The sequence below is a fragment of the Lepisma saccharinum genome, chromosome 2 (assembly GCF_977018435.1).
Source record: "Lepisma saccharinum chromosome 2, izLepSacc3.1, whole genome shotgun sequence".
NCBI lineage: Eukaryota > Metazoa > Arthropoda > Insecta > Zygentoma > Lepismatidae > Lepisma > Lepisma saccharinum.
The window spans coordinates 194,943,391-194,966,658 of record NC_139230.1 but is presented as its reverse complement, the minus strand read 5'-3'; the positions used below and the strand labels follow the sequence as shown (position 1 = coordinate 194,966,658).

At 39.9% G+C, this 23,268-nt stretch overlaps 1 protein-coding gene across 5 annotated transcripts in view; it reads left to right on the top strand.

The window, feature by feature from the left end:
* The first annotated feature begins 11,969 nt into the window (after positions 1-11,969).
* LOC145984239 (exocyst complex component 3-like) overlaps positions 11,970-23,268 on the top strand; it is a 55,882-nt gene continuing 44,583 nt past the window's right edge. The window contains exons 1-4 of one of the 5 annotated variants that reach the window (XM_083117821.1): positions 11,970-12,188; positions 13,488-13,944; positions 15,693-15,813; positions 19,499-19,647. In XM_083117821.1, coding sequence (XP_082973947.1) covers positions 15,724-15,813; positions 19,499-19,647 — 239 coding nt within the window. In that variant the 5' untranslated portion in view covers positions 11,970-12,188; positions 13,488-13,944; positions 15,693-15,723. Of the gene's footprint in view, positions 12,189-13,145; positions 13,272-13,487; positions 13,945-15,692; positions 15,873-19,498; positions 19,648-23,268 lie in introns of those variants that run through there. The other 4 variants (XM_083117823.1, XM_083117819.1, XM_083117822.1 and 1 more) reach the window with 4 other exon arrangements.

Below are 23,268 nucleotides of genomic sequence, written 5' to 3'. Positions count from 1 at the left end.
CTTTCCATCCCGGGTCGTTACATTTGCTACCATCTATGTAAGACCAGGGGAAACTATTCCATACCAATTCTTTCAACATATCCAAACCCTTAGCAAACATTATATCATAGCAGCGGACATCAATTATCATAGTCGAACCATGCAAGACAAAACAAACTTTTTACAATTTCTGGACCAAAACGCTACAGCAGAATTCCATGTACTGCCCAGAGCCACACGTCCCATAAGTAACACTACCCCTGACGTTGTTATAACATCAACATCTCTAAGTGCCTGCTTGAACATATCTGTGCTGGATTCCATCGGCAGTGACCATGACCCAGTGAAAATTACCTTAAATCTTAGTAACCGCAATACGAGCAGTACAATACAACCTCGAAAAATCTGGTGTTACAACAAAGCGAACTGGGAGGCATATAGTGAAAAGCTACAGAATGCTTTTTCTCACCCGCATCCAGAACCAAACAATTCAGAGGAACTCGATACGGCGGTGGAACATCTTACTGCTCAGATTACCAGTGCGGCAACCACTAACATACCTACGACGACTCTCAATAGTTACAAACCAAAGCTACCTCCGCAATATCTTCACCTAATCACAGCATCACGACGAGCATACAGGGACTACCTCCAGACCAGAAATCCCGAATCCCTTAACTTACACCGTCAATGGCTGCGTACAGTTCATAACTATATAAAAGCTTATAAACAACGTCGATGGATTGAAACGTGCAACCAATTGAGTGACGAAAGCCATCCCACAAAATACTGGAAACGTTTCAAGGTGCTCACTGGACAATCCAGTAGTACTCCTTATCCGATAACAATCAAGGACGCAGCTCTAAACACAGACACTGAAAAAGCTTATGCCTTCGCAAATGTCTTGCAAGACACTTTCACTCCAACACCACAACTAGCTCCAAATCTCCGCCTCCTGACCAAAATTGACAGAGTCACCAACCCCAATAACAGGCAACTGCAACCCAGCAATACGCACGATATTGATCCTAATAATGCTCTAACTGTTCCTATTACAACAGACGATATTATCAATACTGTGCGTAGGAAGAGAAACACCGCTCCCGGCTTGGACAATATCACATACGTATTGATCAAACAGGCCCCGCTTGCATTGCTGTCCTTTCTGGCTATTATATACAATTTTATCCTCCGCACAGGACACTACCCGACAGACTGGAAGATTTCGAAAGTTCTAATGTTTCCAAAGCCACACAAAGATAGTACCAACCCCACAAACTATCGACCTATTCAGCTCACATCAACATTTAGCAAAATATTCGAACGCATCATTGTTCGACGCATACACATGCACTTACAAGCCCACAGTTTACTTCCGTCGCACCAAGCAGGCTTTAGACCTCAACACAGTGTCCTTGATAATTTGTTAAAACTAACGACTCGCATCACAAATCACTTCAACACTTCCAAACCATCCTGTCTAGTACTATTCGACCTGGAGAAAGCATTTGACAAAGTATGGCATACTGGACTCATCTACAAGCTCCATAAATTCCAACAACCGCTTTGCTATGTCAGATTAGTACACAGCTTTCTAACAAATAGGGTCGCTTATGTCACTGTAAATGGAGCGATGTCATACCCCATTTTCCCTTACTCTGGCGTTCCACAGGGTGCTGCTTTATCACCATTACTCTACATACTATACGTTGCAGATATGCCAAAACCCCCACAAGTTTCTATCTACCAATTCGCTGACGACACCGCATTTCTCGCCTGTTGTTCAACCATCCAAGCTATAAACATAACTCTCCAACCAGCTATAAACTCCTTCCAAAGATGGTGTGACACATGGCGTCTCACAATAAATGCTCTCAAAACACAAGCATTGGTGTTTCTACAGACAGGCTGTCGCTCGAAGATCCAAAGGAACCCAACATTATTAAACATCAAAATACGGGGAACGCCAATTCTGCCTGCCACCACTGCAAAATACCTAGGAGTCATATTTGACTCCAAGCTAACATGGAAACCTCAATTGTTCAACATCGTCCAAAAAGCTACAAATCGTCTGAGCTTGCTCAAACGGCTAATTGGAACATCCTGGGGACTCAACTCCCAGGTTGTCCTACATACCTACAAGGCTTTCCTTCGACCAGCAATAATTTACGGCCACACTGCATGGATATCAGCGCCAGACTCATTCTATCACAAACTACAAGTTCTGGAAAGACATGCTCTTCGTTTGGCCTTCAGAGTAGTCCTACCAAGTCCTACACGACTAATGTACGAGCGAATACCTTCCCGGAAATCACAACCCACATCGAAGCCATCCGTCACAAATATATAACTGGTCGAATTAACTCGCACCATCCACAACTTCTCAGCACAATGTACGAAGATGCTCTACACGACTGCCTTCCTACTTACCACTGCACACCATTACAGCATCTCTTAACCATGTATACCTTCCTGATAGATCCACAGCATCCTGATTATCAGCTGTATATAATCCATCATCCTCCGGAACTACGGCACGTGATATATCCAACACATGCCGTACCATAGCAAATTATTACTTTCCTAACAAGTAATTTTCCCACTACTGCATAAATAACATCTAAGTGAACTACCCCAAGAATAAGTAAATTTGTACCACTTCAATACTGAAAACACACTTAGACCATCACCTTGCAAGGGAAAACATTTATGAAAACAATTCACTTACCAAAGAGAAGGTGTAGCCTTCTAAATGGAAAACGAGGACAAAAAAATTAAAAAAAAAAATGTTATTGGCCGACATAAATCTCCATAGTCGACCACAAGCCGAAAAGCGACAATTTCACCAAACTATAGACAGCTGCCAAAATTGCCATTTCCACCAACTTCCGAAACCATCTAGACCAATCAGCAGTACTTCTCCAGATGTTGTACTTACATCGACTTCCCTCCTTACAAATAGCAACGTGGATGTACTTGAACCCATTGGTAGCGATCACGCACCTATAATCTTTACAGTTGACGCACCTGCACCAACTCCTCACAAACCCTTTCTCATAACAAGGTACTCCTACGATCAAGCAGACTGGGAAAAATATCGTAATGCAATCGAAAACGCCGTGCAAAACGCAGATACGCCAACAAACGATAGGGATCTGGATGATGTAGTCCCATTACTCACTTCCGCCTTAACTGAAGCTGCGAAAAGTACCATCCCACTTCAAACCATCAATCTATATAAACCAAAATTACCGCCGAACTATCTAAAACTCATTTCAGCCTCCAGGCGTGCCTTCCGAGAGTATGTTGTAACAAGAAATCCTGAAGCGTTACGGCATCATAGACAACTCCTCCGCACGGTACAAAACTATATTATTGCATATAAAAGAAGGAATTGGATAAAAACGTGCAATACACTGGCTGATACATCACATCCATCCAAATACTAGCAGCAATTTAACAAACTCACAGGGAAAAGGTCAAGAACTACATATCCCATTATAGTCGATGGGAAATCCGTAGACGACGACCAAGAGAAAGCAAACGCCTTTGCGCACTACTTCCAAGGTATCTTCACACCACAAACTGAACCATTACACAAAACAACCCAATCACGTACAGTACAACGTGTCTCAAACCCACATAACCGAGCTCTCAAACCTAACAATGACCATAGTATGGATGAAAACGAACCTCTAACCTCACCTATAACACCAGAAGACATCGCATGCGCCATATCTCGGAAAAGAAACACTGCTCCAGGCTTCGACTCGGTAACCTACCGACTCGTCAAAGAGGCTCCACGAACCTTTCTGCTAATCCTAGCCACCATATATACATATATACTACGAACAGGCTACTTCCCGACAGAATGGAAAGTTTCCAAAATGCTGCTGTTCGCCAAACCCGGGAAACCTGTTCGCGAAGTATCCTCTTACAGACCAATACAGCTCACATCGACCCTCAGCAAAATCTTTGAAAAAGTACTTGTACGCAGATTGCACCAACACCTTTCATCCAAGAAGCTCCTACCTGCACATCAAGCAGGCTTCCGACCATCCATCAGCCTCAACGACCAACTTCTGAGATTGATAACAACTATAACAAACCACTATAACAAGTCCTTGCCATCGTGTCTTCTTTTATTCGATCTCGAAAAGGCGTTTGACAAAGTATGGCATTCCGGATTAATATATAAACTCCACAAATTCCAACTTCCTCAATGCTACATTCGCCTTATCCATTCGTTCCTGGCAGGCCGCATGGCATACATCTCTCTGAACTCGGCAACATCCTATCCCATCTTCTTGCACACAGGAGTCCCACAGGGGTCTGTTTTGTCACCGCTGTTATATTTAATGTATGTAACAGATATGCCGACCATGGATACCAGCACACACATATTCCAATTTGCAGATGACACTGCTTTCCTAACTCTTGGGAAAACAGTTCAATCCATTAATAAAACACTCCAAAAGGCCGTAGACTCCTTTATTCGCTGGTGCAACCAATGGAAACTATCAATAAACTCTTCAAAAACTCAGGCAGTAGTTTTCCTACCTCCGCACTGTCGCTCTAAAGTACACCGAAACCCCAAACTCTTGGAGATTAAAATAGAGGGGAGACGCATCTTACCTTCAAATCACGTAACATACCTTGGGGTTACCATAGATGAAAAACTGACCTGGCGCCCACACTTAGAAAGGATAAAGAAGAAGGTAAAGAACCGCCTAAACCTATTATGGAAACTGGTGGGTACATCTTGGGGATTACACCCGACAACAGTCCTAACCACCTACAAAATGTTCTTGCGCCCAGCCATCACTCACGGGCATATTGCTTGGATTGACGCTTCTGCCTCCTTCTACGACCAACTGGAAATCTTTGAACGGCACGCATTTAGATTGGCTTTCTGGATTAAATTACCTTATCCCACAGCACTACTGTATGACAGAATTTCCTTCCCGACTATTCTGTATCACGTCGAGAGCCTTCGCCAACGATACATAAACAAAGTCATGATATCCGAAGACCCAGTATTCTGGAATACCATTCATCTTGATATCCGACATGATGCAGCACCTACACACATTTATACGCCATTACAACACCTGCTCACCATGTATTCATGTTATCTAGATGATCTAGACCCACAGAAACACGAATACGATATATATCATCCATCGCAGTTATCATGCCATATTTATCCCACCACTACAGCCTAAGCAGTACCAACAATACTCCGACTACAAATATCGAAATCCATATTTACAATCTTCTCAACCATGCCCAAAAGTAAGATAACACATACGAATCACCAATCTTAATAAGAAAAATATTCTGCAATATAAAAAAGCACTTAGACCATCCAAAATGATGAAAGACACATAACTTACAATGAAATCACTTACCGAAGTGAGGGCATAACCCTCTCAACGGGTTAACACTGGGGGAAAAAAATGTTATTCACGTCAGTGCGTCGAGAGAAAACCCCCTTGGAACATTCGCTGTGACTGTAATTTCAGTACGTTTGGAACGGACGACTGGAGGTAATTGCAGTCTACACAGTGGTTTGGTGTTCCCGAGGTACTTTGTTGAACGCGTTGCTGCGAAGGGATATCTGACTCGAACGACACTTTTCAGGTGACCGCAACTAGGTTGTAGCCCCAAACATTCACCTGTGGAGCTCTGGTCACAGTACCAGTCTTTTCTTTCTTTCGTTGGCTCTGGTTTCTGTTATCGTTTCTCATTGGCTGTTTGGTTCTAAAATCTTGTTTGGTAAGTGTCTGTTCCGAGACTTTGACTCTGACTCTCTCCATCACGTGCAAAGTGCAGCTTCCACACTCACTCGCCGATTGCAAAGTAGTGCAAGGGAAGCGATGCATAAAGGGCTCCCCCAACAAGTTGGGGGTACTGTCCCTAGAGATGTCAGAGCCAGAGGCCGGAACAAGCTAGAAAACCCAAATTCCCGAAGCTCTTCCATGGATTCCCGCGATCGATCTAGGTCACCACTTGCCAACAAAAAGCAGAAACTTCCAGAGAGAACAGACTCCAGACAGAACAAGACCGAAGTAAACACGCAGACACCAGAGCTGTACAATTTCCTTCTTTCGAACTACGACACCAAATACAAGACGCCAAAACATATCCTAAATCAAATCCTAAAATATGTGCCAAGAGCTTCAGTTAATGAAATAGTCTTCACCAGGAACGGAATACTTATAAAATCTACTGACCCACATTTCTCCACCATTATCAGAGACAAGGCCTCCTACCAAATTTTTGGTACAAATGCCAATATGAAGCCACTAACCTCTACAAGTCCAAAGCAACCTCCGCCTAAACGAGTACCAAAGCTATCAGTGGTGATTCGGGGTGTTCCCCCTGAATACACCGACACAGAAATCGCTGAAGAAATTCAGGCAGAAGGTCACACCATCCACAAGTGCATGAGAATCCGAAATGACAACGGACCAACCTATATGGTTCGAATACTGACAGTAGATAAAGATACCGTGGACGAACTATTGCACAATGGAGCCTATATATATTGTCGAAAGCACAGAGTCGAACCTTCCAGGACGTCAACACCACTGCCAGTGCGTTGTGAACGTTGTCAAACATACAATCAGCACACTACAACCAACTGTCCAAATTCAGCCATCTGTGGATTCTGTTCTGGGCCACATTCTACCAACACTTGTACAAACATCCAGAACCCGCCTAAATGCAACACATGCTCTGAAGGACATCCTACTTACAGCTATAAATGCCAAGCCAGACCTAACCCAGAACCAAATCACCCTGAGGTTGTTGTTCCCATCCGAACTATAGATAGCACAACCAAACCGGGAAATTCACTAATGGACCCAATCACTGTGGAAGATCTGCTACGATTCTTTACTATTACAACTCAAAACATCCAGCCATTTCTACGCACACATATTCTGGACCAAGTCATACTCGCTGCAAAAACACTTTTCAAACTGCAGTTACACGCTACGTATACGGGACCACATGTCCATTTCAATATCAACCCTCTTGAAAACACAAGTACATCCTAAAACAGTTTTCAGACTCTTCATAACAATCATGGGTTATTCTTTTCTCTTCTTAAATATTCGCTCTTTAACAAAACACAAAAGCTTATTTGAGACTGTCTTGCAGGAAAAGAATATATCAGCTTTTGCCCTCAACGAAACATTCCTAACGCCAAAATTCAAACCCAAGATCAGCGGATATAATATGATTCGACATGATGGGCCAACGGAAGCTCAACGTGCAAATGGAGGGACCGCAATTGGCTTTCGAAAATCATATCCGCACAGAGAACACACATTACCACCGCATTTCAACCTGCCGGAATACAGCATAGCAACAATATATCTGAGACACAGAAGCATTACCCTAGCAACCATCTATGTTCGGCCTGGACATCCTATACCATACAACTTTATCAATTACATTGAAAACAGCTACAAGCATTACATAATCATGGCTGACATAAATCTCCATAGTCGACCACAAGCCGAAAAGCGACAATTTCACCAAACTATAGTCAACTGCCAAAATTGCCATTTCCACCAACTTCCGAAACCATCTAGGCCAATCAGCAGTACCTCTCCAGATGTTGTACTTACATCGACTTCCCTCCTTACAAATAGCAACGTGGATGTACTTGAACCCATTGGTAGCGATCACGCACCTATAATCTTTACAGTTGACGCACCTGCACCAACTCCTCACAAACCCTTTCTCATAACAAGGTACTCCTACGATCAAGCAGACTGGGAAAAATATCGTAATGCAATCGAAAACGCCGTGCAAAACGCAGATACGCCAACAAACGATAGGGATCTGGATGATGTAGTCCCATTACTCACTTCCGCCTTAACTGAAGCTGCGAAAAGTACCATCCCACTTCAAACCATCAATCTATATAAACCAAAATTACCGCCGAACTATCTAAAACTCATTTCAGCCTCCAGGCGTGCCTTCCGGGAGTATGTTGTAACAAGAAATCCTGAAGCGTTACGGCATCATAGACAACTCCTCCGCACGGTACAAAACTATATTATTGCATATAAAAGAAGGAATTGGATAAAAACGTGCAATACACTGGCTGATACATCCCACCCATCCAAATACTGGCAGCAATTTAACAAACTCACAGGGAAAAGGTCAAGAACTACATATCCCATTATAGTCGATGGGAAATCCGTAGACGACGACCAAGAGAAAGCAAACGCCTTTGCGCACTACTTCCAAGGTATCTTCACACCACAAACTGAACCATTACACAAAACAACCCAATCACGTACAGTACAACGTGTCTCAAACCCACATAACCGAGCTCTCAAACCTAACAATGACCATAGTATGGATGAAAACGAACCTCTAACCTCACCTATAACACCAGAAGACATCGCATGCGCCATATCTCGGAAAAGAAACACTGCTCCAGGCTTCGACTCGGTAACCTACCGACTCGTCAAAGAGGCTCCACGAACCTTTCTGCTAATCCTAGCCACCATATATACATATATACTACGAACAGGCTACTTCCCGACAGAATGGAAAGTTTCCAAAATGCTGCTGTTCGCCAAACCCGGGAAACCTGTTCGCGAAGTATCCTCTTACAGACCAATACAGCTCACATCGACCCTCAGCAAAATCTTTGAAAAAGTACTTGTACGCAGATTGCACCAACACCTTTCATCCAAGAAGCTCCTACCTGCACATCAAGCAGGCTTCCGACCATCCATCAGCCTCAACGACCAACTTCTGAGATTGATAACAACTATAACAAACCACTATAACAAGTCCTTGCCATCGTGTCTTCTTTTATTCGATCTCGAAAAGGCGTTTGACAAAGTATGGCATTCCGGATTAATATATAAACTCCACAAATTCCAACTTCCTCAATGCTACATTCGCCTTATCCATTCGTTCCTGGCAGGCCGCATGGCATACATCTCTCTGAACTCGGCAACATCCTATCCCATCTTCTTGCACACAGGAGTCCCACAGGGGTCTGTTTTGTCACCGCTGTTATATTTAATGTATGTAACAGATATGCCGACCATGGATACCAGCACACACATATTCCAATTTGCAGATGACACTGCTTTCCTAACTCTTGGGAAAACAGTTCAATCCATTAATAAAACACTCCAAAAGGCCGTAGACTCCTTTATTCGCTGGTGCAACCAATGGAAACTATCAATAAACTCTTCAAAAACTCAGGCAGTAGTTTTCCTACCTCCGCACTGTCGCTCTAAAGTACACCGAAACCCCAAACTCTTGGAGATTAAAATAGAGGGGAGACGCATCTTACCTTCAAATCACGTAACATACCTTGGGGTTACCATAGATGAAAAACTGACCTGGCGCCCACACTTAGAAAGGATAAAGAAGAAGGTAAAGAACCGCCTAAACCTATTATGGAAACTGGTGGGTACATCTTGGGGATTACACCCGACAACAGTCCTAACCACCTACAAAATGTTCTTGCGCCCAGCCATCACTCACGGGCATATTGCTTGGATTGACGCTTCTGCCTCCTTCTACGACCAACTGGAAATCTTTGAACGGCACGCATTTAGATTGGCTTTCTGGATTAAATTACCTTATCCCACAGCACTACTGTATGACAGAATTTCCTTCCCGACTATTCTGTATCACGTCGAGAGCCTTCGCCAACGATACATAAACAAAGTCATGATATCCGAAGACCCAGTATTCTGGAATACCATTCATCTTGATATCCGACATGATGCAGCACCTACACACATTTATACGCCATTACAACACCTGCTCACCATGTATTCATGTTATCTAGATGATCTAGACCCACAGAAACACGAATACGATATATATCATCCATCGCAGTTATCATGCCATATTTATCCCACCACTACAGCCTAAGCAGTACCAACAATACTCCGACTACAAATATCGAAATCCATATTTATAATCTTCTCAACCATACTCAAAAGTAAGATAACACATACGAATCACCAATCTTAATAAGAAAAATATTCTGCAATATAAAAAAGCACTTAGACCATCCAAAATGATGAAAGACACATAACTTACAATGAAATCACTTACCGAACTAGCAAAAAAAAAAAAAAAAAAAAAGTTATTGAAAGGAAAACAATCACCCTGGTATATGCTTCTCACTTATTTGAAAGTTATAATTAATAGATTTACAATAGCAGGAAAGACAAATAACTTTCAAAGTAATTATAACAAAAAAAAATGAAAAATTTGTCACAACATCACCAGTAATGACAATGTAATGATTACAAAAGTACCTACACGTAGATATCCGACCTCACACTTTGCTAATGGTCTTCAAACAATGGCCTAATGCAGAGTTTTTTTTACAGATTTTTTTTCATTCTGCGGTCTGTAAGTCCAATTTCCTATCAAAGGGTTGAAAGTTCTAAACCTAGTGGAGGACCCCACTATAAACTATAGGCCAACGGAGTTGTTAGCACAGCGTGCGACGACGCCTGGAGTAGCGGGTTAGAATTCCGCCCTGGACATGAGTATTCTTTCATCATTCATCCTTATCTTCGCGATTAGTCAAAAGTGACAGAAAAGCAAAGTAAAATAAACAAATCAATAAACTTTTTGTCCAGTCCCGATAAGCTTATCCGTGCTGTCTGACAACCTCTGCAGTCTGCACCAGTTCGTAAAAATCCATTCTTTAAAACATGGGAATAGTTGTGCATTCCACTTCTTATTTTGAAATGAAGCCCCCCCCCCCCTAGAGTGTTTCATGTCATAGTAGAAATGTCCATTGTGAAAATTGCAAGTGACGCAAACATATTGTAGATTAGGCACACACAGGAGACATATGAGGCGTTGCGGATACGAAGGGCGAACTCAACAAACGGACATTGTGAGGGAAATGCGTTTCAAGTTGTCAGGCACAGTGCGAATACCACAAAAACTTGGTAACAGTAGATCGGAATGTTTCATGCGTGATTTACGTACATACGTGATTGTTGAGTTCGCCCTTCGTATCCGAAACGCCTCATATGTTGCAAATTTTAATGCTTTTTTGAGTTCTATCTTTTCTGTTGTTGACGATCATCTTTTTTAAAATCTTAGTTTTACAGCACTAATTATTCAACTATCATGTTCAGACATTTCTAAGGTTAAGATCAAATTAAACTTGCAATTTAATGTAATAGCAGCTCATTCAGCATCAAATTCCCCATGTATTTAAATGGGAGAACAATTGCCCGTCAAAAGCGTGGGGAGGGGGACAGGATTTTTTTGGGTCGGGACGGGAAAAATTCGCAATTTCCCGACAAAGTCGGGAATTTTTCGGGACGGGAAATGTTTTTTGCATTTCTGGAATAAAAACTAACAATTTCCGGTAAGTTCCAGAAACTTACAATGCAGAAAACGTCGAGAATTAACTACTTTTTAAAATAACCATTCGGTATTTCCCGACTGCTCGGGATCCCAAAAAGTCGGGAAGTCATTTCCTGAAGTCGGGATCGCGACAGGAATTTTTTTTTCCCGATCCCAGTCCCGACTTTTTGGGATCCCGCACACCCCTACATTTTTTACATAACATGTGTGTGAGTGAATTTAATAAATACTTTGTCATGCACTGCAATAAACTGCACTTTTATATATCAAATTGATTCGCCTTCCTTTTTTGTTGACGCTAAAAAGAAACATAGGGTTATTTTACGATGTTGTGCGATAAGGGAGACCCCTCTCATTTATTGGGACGACAATCTCATTGCACACTACTTAAAAACTTTCTTAATCAAACCCCGTCCTCCGTCTTTCTGATGTCACGGAAAATACATTCGTTGTTAAGTTAGGCGTGGTAGATATATTAGTGACGTCAAAAGTCGAAAGGCGGGGCCGAGCTCAATGAATTGAATTATTGAAAGTCTTCTTGCGATTTGTCCATGACCGCTCAGTAAACTTATGCCGACTTGTGTTGCTTGGATCACCGGCCCAAGACAGCAATCTGGTGACAAACAAATGGAGAATAGCGCCGATACTGTAGATATGATAGAGCTTAAAAGTTTTGTTGTTTGCCTTCTACAAATCGGATAGCAGTAGCTTGTGGTTAAGTGGACAAAATTGGTGGACATGGCTGTTTTCGTGACATAGGTCAAGATACATAATAGAATTCAAAATTCAGCTGTTTTCCGTTCCTTGTATTCTAGGTATACGGAAATAAATATAATAATTATTAGTAGTAGCAGTAGTAGTATTAAGTAAGTTTAGAAGTTATTAGTGTTGTGACAATTTGCTTTGTTTCGGGCCTTTTACAAGACCTGACCGATGAAGTTTGTGAGTAATAGACGTACTCCATACATTAAAATTTTAGTAACCACCAAACGTCTCTAATTCCCTTATTTTCGTATTTTTCACATTGATACTTACATATTCTGCATTCCTAAGGATTCTTCAAGTTCGCGTTTCGTTTTTTGCACGCAAATAATCTCAATTTTCGAGATATCGAGTATTTTATTAACAGTTTCATGCATCGGAGACACATTTAAATCGGATATTTTGTCTTTCTCGTGGTTTGTACTTACCAATTATGTATTGCGGAACAAAGGGGAAGGTGCCAATATGCTTTTTGCACGAAAACAAACACTTTTTCTGCTAAAATAAACCATTTTCCTTAATGCTACGGAAAGCACGTCACCGTGCAATATCGCTTGCTTTGCGAATTGTAACGCTTCTTTTGTTTTCGAATATCAATGTTTCCAACTCTATTGTGCATGAAAGTTGTAAAAAACCGGGGATCATGTCTGGAAATTGTACATTTCGATGAAACATTGTTCGTTAGGCCCAAAAACCATCCACGGGTAGCCCCACAAACCATTGACGTTAGCCCCAAAAACCATCCACGGGTAGCCCAACGAACCATTCACACGAGGTTAGGTTAGGCCTGTTAGGTTAGGTTCCATTAGCACCCATTTCACCCCTAAATTCATCGAAAAACCATTTTCCTTTCTCGACAAAAAACCGCGCGTTTCTCGAAAAAAAAAATGCGCGTTTCTCGAAAAAAATCGCGCGTTTGGAAACCCTGATTCCACTAGCGAGATCGCGTGACTTCCGACGCTAGAGCCATCTGCAGGTACATCTTGGAAACAACGGCATGATGTTGTCGATTTTCACAAAATGCGCAATATTATTACATGAAAAGTGATTATTTATATTTCTGCTGCATTGTAGGATGAAGTTTCAGTAAGAATATATATCGACGAAGGTTGTAAACCTTGGAGAAACTCATTTCCGTAAGTAGTTTCTTGTGTAAAATTGAAGAAATGTGTCTCCGATGCATGAAACTGTTACCAGTATTTTTATTTTGTTCGCTTTCGATTGCGTTACACCCAATATGGCGGAGAAATCTTGACTAGCGTAGCCCATGATCAGTGGTTATGCAGTGTTGCAACCTTCTTCATAGAAAAATACCTACTTTCGTGTTACTGATTTTGTATTTTTTTTTCCAGGTTCGAAAACCCCACGAACCATACAAGGATAGACCCACGAACCATTCATAAATAGCCCCACGAACCATTGACGGATAGCCCCACAAACGATTCATAAATAGCCTTAGAGATACTGGGCGAAAGGGGGTTATAACCCCCATCAACCTCACATTGAGCACACCACTGATCCTGTGCATGTCATGTCGCAAGTTCGTAATCAGAAATGATGAACAGTAACTCACGTTTATTTACGTTCTAGAACTGTTACACAGTTACAAAACCACGTATTTGGAAACACTGACTGGTTGTTACGTCATTAAATGCACGCAAACATTTGGTAGACGGACATCAAGGGAACAGCTTTCGTGCATCGGAGTGACATTAATGTCGAAAATTACATGATTTACCGGCAAAAAAATTTAAGCGAGGGGAAAATACACTTCCAAGACCTTCCTAAAGTATAAATAACCTCATTTTGGTAAGTACTTTCTCCTGTAAAATTGAAGAAATACGTTTTGGGGAAACGAAAATTTTACTGATGAGGATGTTTTTTCACTTCCGTACACACCTATGTGATTCCTTTCTTGCAACCAGCTGTTTATTTACAGTTGGCTTGGTTACGAACTACTGCTGCCATCTAGGTCACATGTGTATGGTTCAAAAGAATTTTGCAGTTAGGTTAGGCAGGCCAGGTTTGGTTCTCTTAGCATTAAGGTAAAGTCTCTAAATGCATTCTACTAAGGTTCCGATTTACTTCTACATTTATTCACACTAGTCTACGACACTTACAGTCGCTTGTCAATGGAAAATACATTGTCCATGGGAAGTGCGCATGCTTGTGCAAGGTAATTCTTGAGTTGTTTTTTCAACATAAATAACTTTTTTTTAAATCCAAACAGTGCTCATTACTTTAAGGAAGGTTCAAATTTTGTGTGACAATGATTGCCAAAATTCTACGATAATTAGTCTTCCTGTTAGGAAAATTCGAAATGAAACATAAAACAATTGAAACCGTTACTTTAATCCCCCTCCATCAACTTTTTCCTCCTGTGGTAGCATAATTTTCACAGTTAATTTAACTTTGTGCATGAAGTAAGTTCTGTTTTTAGTACGTGTGTACAGAATGAGTCATTGTAGACCTCTTAGCATTATAATAATACTTCTGTGTTCTTACTGTGCTACTATTTATATGTAACCATTTACAGTATTCTAAATTCATTCTTCATTCTCCTGAAAACTGAAAACCAAAGTTTGTTTATTACGAAATCAGAACTGTAACCATTCATATTTAATTGTACATTTTGTTAAAACAGTTTAATGTAAATGGTGCTGGTGACTCTCCATGTACCCACAGGAAAGTGGAAAATTTGACATGATTTATAATGATTGCTCATTGTTGTTTTAGCTTGTTGAGTTGTGGTAGAGCAAAGGAACGAATATTGCTACTTACCTTGCCATGGTGTAGTTGCCAAATGTACTGTATGTTCGCTTTGACTACTGGCCGAGATACCACGTGACTCCAGAATGGCGAGGCATGGCACAGATGCAGACATTTTAGACCTATGATGTGCCTCTTATTTTTACACACACATCTTTAGCATGTAGAAAATTGTGTTTATGTTGTGTAGCGAGTCCTAACCTGTGTTATAAGAGTTGTTCAAGTGGTGGCCAACTGCATTCACACATCCTGGCATATTTTGATTAAATAGGTGCTATATTCACTTGCGCAAAGCCTTCGGACTGTTCTGCTTCAAGGTAAGGAAACCAGATGTGAAGTACACAGGAAGCCAATGTGCTGACCCACATCCCTAGCCATCTGCAGTAACTAGTTAAGATACCGGATGTACTCTGCTTCACAACTACAGATTTCCGCAAGCTAAAAACATTTGAAAATTGTTAATAAATAACATAATCTTCACAAACCATGCAAAATATTTCACTTTCTCAAGAGGGGTACAGAGGTTCAAAGGTACCAAAATTACTTTGTTTGGTGACACCATAACACAGTACTTCAACAACTTTCAACAGGCTCATGAAATATTTTTGTTTTAAATTCATGTGCATCAAGAGAGTAATCAAAATTAATGAAAACTAAAGAATTTCCAAATTAAAAACAGGCATAGCCTTTCTTTTATCTTCCTGTGACTAATCATAAGTTGAAATCGAATTATGTGACCATTATTATGTAATAATTACATTTTTTAATTTTTGTTTTTTTAATTTCAGGACCATCTAATCTGTAAAGACTGTTTTTCGCATGGATGTTAAAAAATTAGAAGCCGAGGCAAGAGCCACCGCTGCAAAACATGTTGTCAATATGCTACAGAGGCCTGACCAGTTAGAAAAGGTGTGTGGAATTATTGAATGAATATACGTTTTCAAGATTGTATGGAATGAGTTATTCAGGTAAAATATTATTGGTAACGGTTTTGAATGTTAAATGATTCTTCGCAAGTTTTATAGGAGTATTTAGAATACTGGAAATTATTGTGGACCTGAGTTTGAGGTTTGGAGAAACTAATTTGCACAGTTAGAAGCTTCAATAAGTATTATTTATCAGGGAAATTATGATTTGAAATGTAGCTTGCGTGAGCAGGCAGGCGTCCATGGTTTCAGTTTGACTCTGACATGAGATTTTTGTATATTTTCATTCAACGCTCTAGAGAATTTGTGCTCAAGACCAGATATTACATGATCAGGTGTCTAAAGCATTTAGGGGCATTATTTTAATGCTAACGTTAACTGTCATGTGAGTTGTAATTAACTCATGCTAGTTTTATGCCAGAGCCCTCATGAAGCGTATTTGACTTGCACGTCTCTTTACTTGGGGAGCCTCATGGCATACATGCAGCTCATGCTACCATGCTATGACATATACCGTATTTACGTGTGTATAGTGCGCATGTGTGTATAATGCGCACCCTGGTTTTTGATAGTTAAAAGTTACAAAAAATTATATCTCGTTTATAATGTGCAGTACCATCCAGTTTCAAGAAATGGCTTTCTTCAGTTGTAGGTCGTAAAGCTGTTGCTATGCTGATCAAGAGTGAATAACACCATACCTATTCAATGAGTCACCTGTTGCTATGTGGACCAAGAGGAGAATATCCTCTTGTGTAAACAATAGTCTCCAACTCATGCCACCTACACCTTCTCCCTCCACTGTGTTTAGCAGCCCAAAGCTTTCACTCTTTAACCACCTTATATTCTACTTTAGTAGAAAGCGAGATCAAAATTGCGTTATGGATTTGCAGTGCTTAGGAAGTTATTTTCTATTATTTCTCGCCAACAAATACTGCTGATATACATTCCATGTGACGGAAGGTACATGCTCTAATTTCGCCAGAGTGGCACTGCTTTTCTTGGTGTCGCAGAACATTAAATTACAAAGTGAAGAATCGTGTGAAATGACCTTCAAACTTTTATATGTGGTTTTGCTCATTCCTACTTTACTTTTTCTAAAAGAACTTCAAAATATATACATTTTCCGTGACTAATGTAACATTTATACAAGGCACACTCAGGACCTTTAAACTAGCAGTTAGCAGCACAAGATTTCTTCCATTAAGGAATTTACACATTCCATATATATATTATTATTTGGTCAGTAATACATTTTAATTATTGTTTTCTTTTCTTTTATGTTTTCTTTCATCCAAAGCACCATAGAAATCAGAACATTCCTTCATTTTGTGATGCACTTATTTCAACCGCATTTTACGTCAGTGTCGTTATCTTGAATGGAATACTTTTGCCATATTCAGAAACTGCAGGATTTAAGCTTTACAACGATATTTAACATGATAGGGTTCCAAAAACATGAAAAATCAATGCAAGTGTCCCAAATTCATGGAACGACCCTGTACGGTTTCATATTGGCTGTCTGAATTATTCCGTACATAATACGCACCACAGTTTTTAGGAGCAAAAATTTTAAAAAAAGTGCGCATTATACACGAGTAAAACGGTATGTTTCGTGAAGAGTGGCCCTGTGGACAAAGTTTTGCAGATGGTTCATGAAAATCTTATTTAGTGATGCTGCTGCTGTTAGAATTAATACAAACAATTTAAAAAGGATGATAAAATGAAAACATGTACATGAACTGCTTTTATATTTCTTTTTGCCTTTAAATTTCACTTAAATCTGACAAGGTAAAACTAAAAACATTTTCACTCATGAACTGTTTTGATCTTTTGCCGATTGTGCATTTGGCCATGAATTATTTCTGGCCAGCTCCTCGAATGATATTGATACAATAGTATACAGCAGAGCTATGTTACAAATTACATAAGACTCGATGCTCTGAAAGAACAATAAATATGCTGTGAGCCAAATATAACTCGTGTGGTGTGCAGCGTAATAATTGATTCTAGCACCACGTGAGTTGCATGTGACTCGCACACATAAAATAATTATAAATATCATTTTTTCATCTAATTATCAAGAAATATATTGCTTTCAATGCTTTTATTATATATTTGTAACATCATGGCCTCCAAGGAATTTGTTTTTCTATTGTGGCAGTTAGTGTGTTAAATAACTGGAACTTGGGCCATATCATTATATGTTTTAGTGTGTTAAGCAATTGGAACTTGGGCCATATCATTATATGTTTTGTTATATAGAACACTGATTGCTAGTCACTGTGATGTGGTCAATGGCTCTTTCAAATCATCCAAGTAAGGTGTGAATTTTGCTCACTGTTCTGATTGTGTAATGATTTCTGTAAGTTGTAGAGAAGGATGAGAATTCATTTTGTTAGAATTCTAAAAGTAAGATTGAAGAAATTAATAAGTGTGTTTTAAATATGCAAAACGCAAGATTTTGATGGAATTGTCATGAAAAGTAGATTGTAGAAGTTACCACACTTGTATGTCATTATTGGCTGGACCAACCATTCTTTTCTGGAAAAACACTACATCTGCTGATCAAGGCAATATATATTTGAGTAAAAAAAATACACACTTATTATGTGACATTTCAAAATTTTGTTATTAAGTTGTTGTTTTTTTCTTCTGAAATATACATATGTTGCCTTGTTCATCATATGTAGTGTTTTCTGTTGTGGAACTGAGGTTTAATTGTGTTACCATTCTTTTTTCATTGAAAACATTGCAGGCAGTGGCACTGCATAGTCGTAAGATGAAATCAAGCAATATTTTAATATAATGGATGCAGTACCTTGGCATCACTCAAGGGAGTGAGGGAGTTAAGTTGTGCAATTACTCCTGTTTTTTAAGGGGCATCTGATTAGTTAAATAATAAGCATAAGCAACAGCTATATGCCCCAATTCAAAATTCTTGGTCATGTTATTAATACAGTAAAATACTTGCTATTACTTAACAGGTTGCTGCATACAACTAAATATAGTAATGTTTGTTTTGGTAAATTCACAATTAAAACAAGAGACTACACTTACATAAACCACATGACTGAAACTGACAGATTCACGTTCTTTAATTCTGATTTATTGATTTGGTTCATTTTACTTCGCTTTTCTGCGACTTTTGGCTAATTGCAAAGATGAGGATGAGTAATGAAATTGATGAAGTGATACTCACAAAGAACACCCATGACTAGGCCAGGATACAAGCCTGGAACCTCTGGTGTCCCTACACACTGTGTTAACCACTCTGCCATGGAGGTTAGCACATTCTATGTATCTCTATTGGGTGTTCCTGTGTGACTGTTCCTTCATCAATTCCATCTAATCATCATTCATACTCAGTGTCACAATTAGCCCAAAGAGGTAGAAGAGTGACGTAAAATAAGATGGTAACACTGTCATAGAATTTATTGTGCATTGTTGTCTGAAGAGAACTCTGTTAGAGAGTGGAAACATTACCTTTTAGTGTATATTTTTTATACAATAAATTTTGCCTTGGTCAGCATTTTAATAAAATAAGAATGAAAGAAATACAGTTTAAAGAATAGAGCTTGGTGAAATTTATTTTGGATAGTTTCCAATGAACTTCACTGTGAGTAATTTTATTCAGTGGCATATTTTATTTTAAAAATATGTATTTTCAGGTTGAACAATATAAAAGAAGAGTGATTAGGAAGAAAGCATCTGTTGAAGCCATGCTAAAAACTGCAATGCAGAGCCAATTGGATGGAGTGCGTGTTGGTTTGGATCAATTACAGACTGTACTTCAAGATAGTCAGGAGATAAACCAGAAGTAAGGTTGTTTTCCATAGTAGCATTTGCCAATGCTGTCCTGTTTTCATTTGTAATCTGCCTACATAATGAAGCCATTGTTCCAACATAATGTAGTATGTTTAGGGCAGATCACTTACGTCATGATTTTAAAACATGGAAAGTGACAGTACTATGGTTCAGAATCAGTATTGCCCAATCACTAAAATTGCCAACTGTTTATGTGAAAATGGAACGACTTGAGATGACCGGATCCCTCTCCGATTTTCTTCATATTTGGCATACTCACTCATTGAGGCCTCCTAATCATGAATCTGAAGTTAAAATTTGTCGGAAACGTTTAGAAATTGCAAAATAAGCGAAAATAAGGCGTTAGTTTTCGGAATGGAAACTGTCGATTTTCGTGAATTTTTTTGTTTCACAACCAAATATATATATATTCCTGATACTACCACGACACCAAATTTTAACTATGTTTGCCTAACCTAACCGAACTAACCTAACCACATGCCAATGGTTCGTGGGCCTAGTGTTAATGGTTCGCAATTATTTCCAATTTATAGATCCTGATACTAACACGACACCAAATTTTAACTATGTTTGCCTAACCTAACCGAACTAACCTAACCACATGCCAATGGTTCGTGGGCCTAGTGTTAATGGTTCGCAATTATTTCCAATTTATAGATCCTGATACTACCACGACACCAAATTTTAACTATGTTTGCCTAACCTAACTGAACTAACCTAACCACGTGCCAATGGTTCGTGGGTCTAGCGTTAATGGTTCGCAATTATTTCCAATTTATAGATCCTGATACTAACACGACACCAAATTTTAACTATGTTTGCCTAACCTAACTGAACTAACCTAACCACGTGCCAATGGTTCGTGGGTCTAGCGTTAATGGTTCGCAATTATTTCCAATTTATAGATCCTGATACTAACACGACACCAAATTTTAACTATGTTTGCCTAACCTAACTGAACTAACCTAACCACGTGCCAATGGTTCGTGGGTCTAGCGTTAATGGTTCGCAATTATTTCCAATTTATAGATCCTGATACTACCACGACACCAAATTTTAACTATGTTTGCCTAACCTAACTGAACTAACCTAACCACGTGCCAATGGTTCGTGGGTCTAGCGTTAATGGTTCGCAATTATTTCCAATTTATAGATCCTGATACTAACACGACACCAAATTTTAACTATGTTTGCCTAACCTAACCGAAACTAACCTAACAACCACGTGCCAATGGTTCACAATTTCTAGACATGACCGACAAATTTTAACTTCAGATTCGTGATTAGGAGGCCTCAATTAGTGAGTATGTGAAATATAAAGAAAATCGGAGAGTGGTCCGGTCATCTCAAGTCATACCATGAAAATATAGTTTAACCCCTTCCCTTCGGCAACCTTGAAGGGAAGTACACCCAAAAATAAATCATTTATATATAGATGATACTACAAATTTGTTTCATCATAAATTGTTGATGTTAAAAAAAAATGAAGCTAAGGAAAACAATCTATATAAAGACACTGCCACGATATTAGGTAAAGTAAACGTTAAAGTTTCGCCTGCACACTGCATCATGCCATGAAGGCACATTTAGTGGATGTGGGGGTAGGGTGCCACCACATATTCTCGATCTAAGCCATTTGGAGGTGATGTGATCAGCACTGCGATCTGGCCACCTTTACCCTCCAGGGTTGCCCCCAGGTACCCATTTATTTGAGGCTGGATGAGCCCCAAAAACTACTTTATGCAGTGACAAGGCTGGTAAAATTCCGACCTTAGAACACTCACCTTAGGAATTGAACGTGGGTCTCCCACGGGGCAGTTAGACACCCTACTGACTAAGACCACTACTGCTCTAATTTCATATTGCAAAAAGATGACAAAGCATCAACAATGGATTGTTTGGTTGCCAATAGCCCACATACACTAATAATAGTATGAAGAAGAGGTGTCTATTAAAATGACTTCATGCAATATAAGAACCGTTAATTTTGAAAAACCGTCTATACATGGACGCTCTGCGAAAAAGGACCAATTTTAGAGAGTCTAAATGTAGCTCTGCTGCAGTTAATGGGTTAATTTATGTGTTCTGAACCTGTAAAATAAATTTCTGATATGCAGCTACTGTTTACAATGCCAAAAATTACTAAATGCAGTATTTAAGAAAATACCATATTTACGCACGTATAATGCACACCCTGGTTTTTGATGGGAAAAAGTGCCCGACCCTGTGGCCGAGTGGTTAGCACATCGCGCTGCGATGCCAAGGGTCCCAGGTTTGAATCCCGGTCGGGCTTGGTTGTTTGTGAATGTCCATTCATCAATTTCATCATTTCATCACTCATCCCTATCTTCGCAAATTAGCCAAGAGGCACAAAACGCAAAGTAAAATAAACTAAATCAAATCAAATCAAAATTGATGGGAAAAAGTGACAAACAATTATATCTCGTACATAATGTGAAATACAATTCAGGTTCAAGAGATGGCTTTCTCAGTTGTAGGTCATAAAGCTGATGTTATGCCAATCAAGAGCGAATGACATCATACCTATTCAATGAGCCACCCCCCCCCCCCCTTGCCATCCCTCCTCTGTGTTTAGCATCCCAAAGCTATCACTTCAGTAACCTCTTTGTTCTGTAGTAAGAGAAAGTGAGATCAAAATTACGTAAATGGACTTCCAGCACTTAGTAAGTTATTTTCCTATTTCTCACCCAACAAATACCACTGGTACACATCCCATGCTCGAATTCTGCCAGAACGGCACTACTTTCCTTAGTGTCTCAAAGCATTCTGTTACAAAGTGAAAAATCATGGAGAAATGACCTTAAACTTTTATTGTAATTCTTATTGCTCATGAACTATCTGGTCATTTGTATTTGCACCTGTTGATATATCCATGTTATACACAGTAACATGGTGAATATATTCGTGGTTTCACAAAATTGTTTACAATGATTTCCAGCGAACATTGAAAATCCCATGTAAGTAATTTTTATTTACACCTTTTGATATACAGGGTGGGCCAAAAATCAGGTGACAGCATTGTCATAGGAAAGGCTGGTGTGTTGGAGGTCCACTTTGGCCACATGTGATGTTTGAGGGGTGGGGCAAACCCAAGGACACATGTGACCACCCTGGGCGCCATCTTGGAATCCGCCATCTTGATCGCAACTTAGGTTTCTTAAATGGAACCATAGGCATGTGACATATGATTTCCAATTGTTTTTTCGTCAGGAGTTCAATGCCACAAACCGCTTTGTCCTATCGTGAACCTTTTCCTAATTATGGCCTGTCTTTCCCTCTTTGTGTCTCCTCACAACACATGCTCTCAAAATGACCACCCTCGTGCACAATGGTTTGTGCCACATGCTTCTTCCAGTCCTCATGCACAGCCAGCAATGTCTCCGGATTCACAGCAGCACAGGCATTCACAATCCGCTGCACCAGATGCTGTAAATTCTTAATTTTCATGGCGTAAACCATGGCCTTGAGGTGGTCCCACAGGTAGAAGTCAAGAGGCATGAGGTTCGGTGACCGTGGTGGTCATTCTACCAGTCCTCGACGCCCGATCCACTTCCCAGGGAACTGCTAGTCCAGGTAGTCCCGTACACAATGT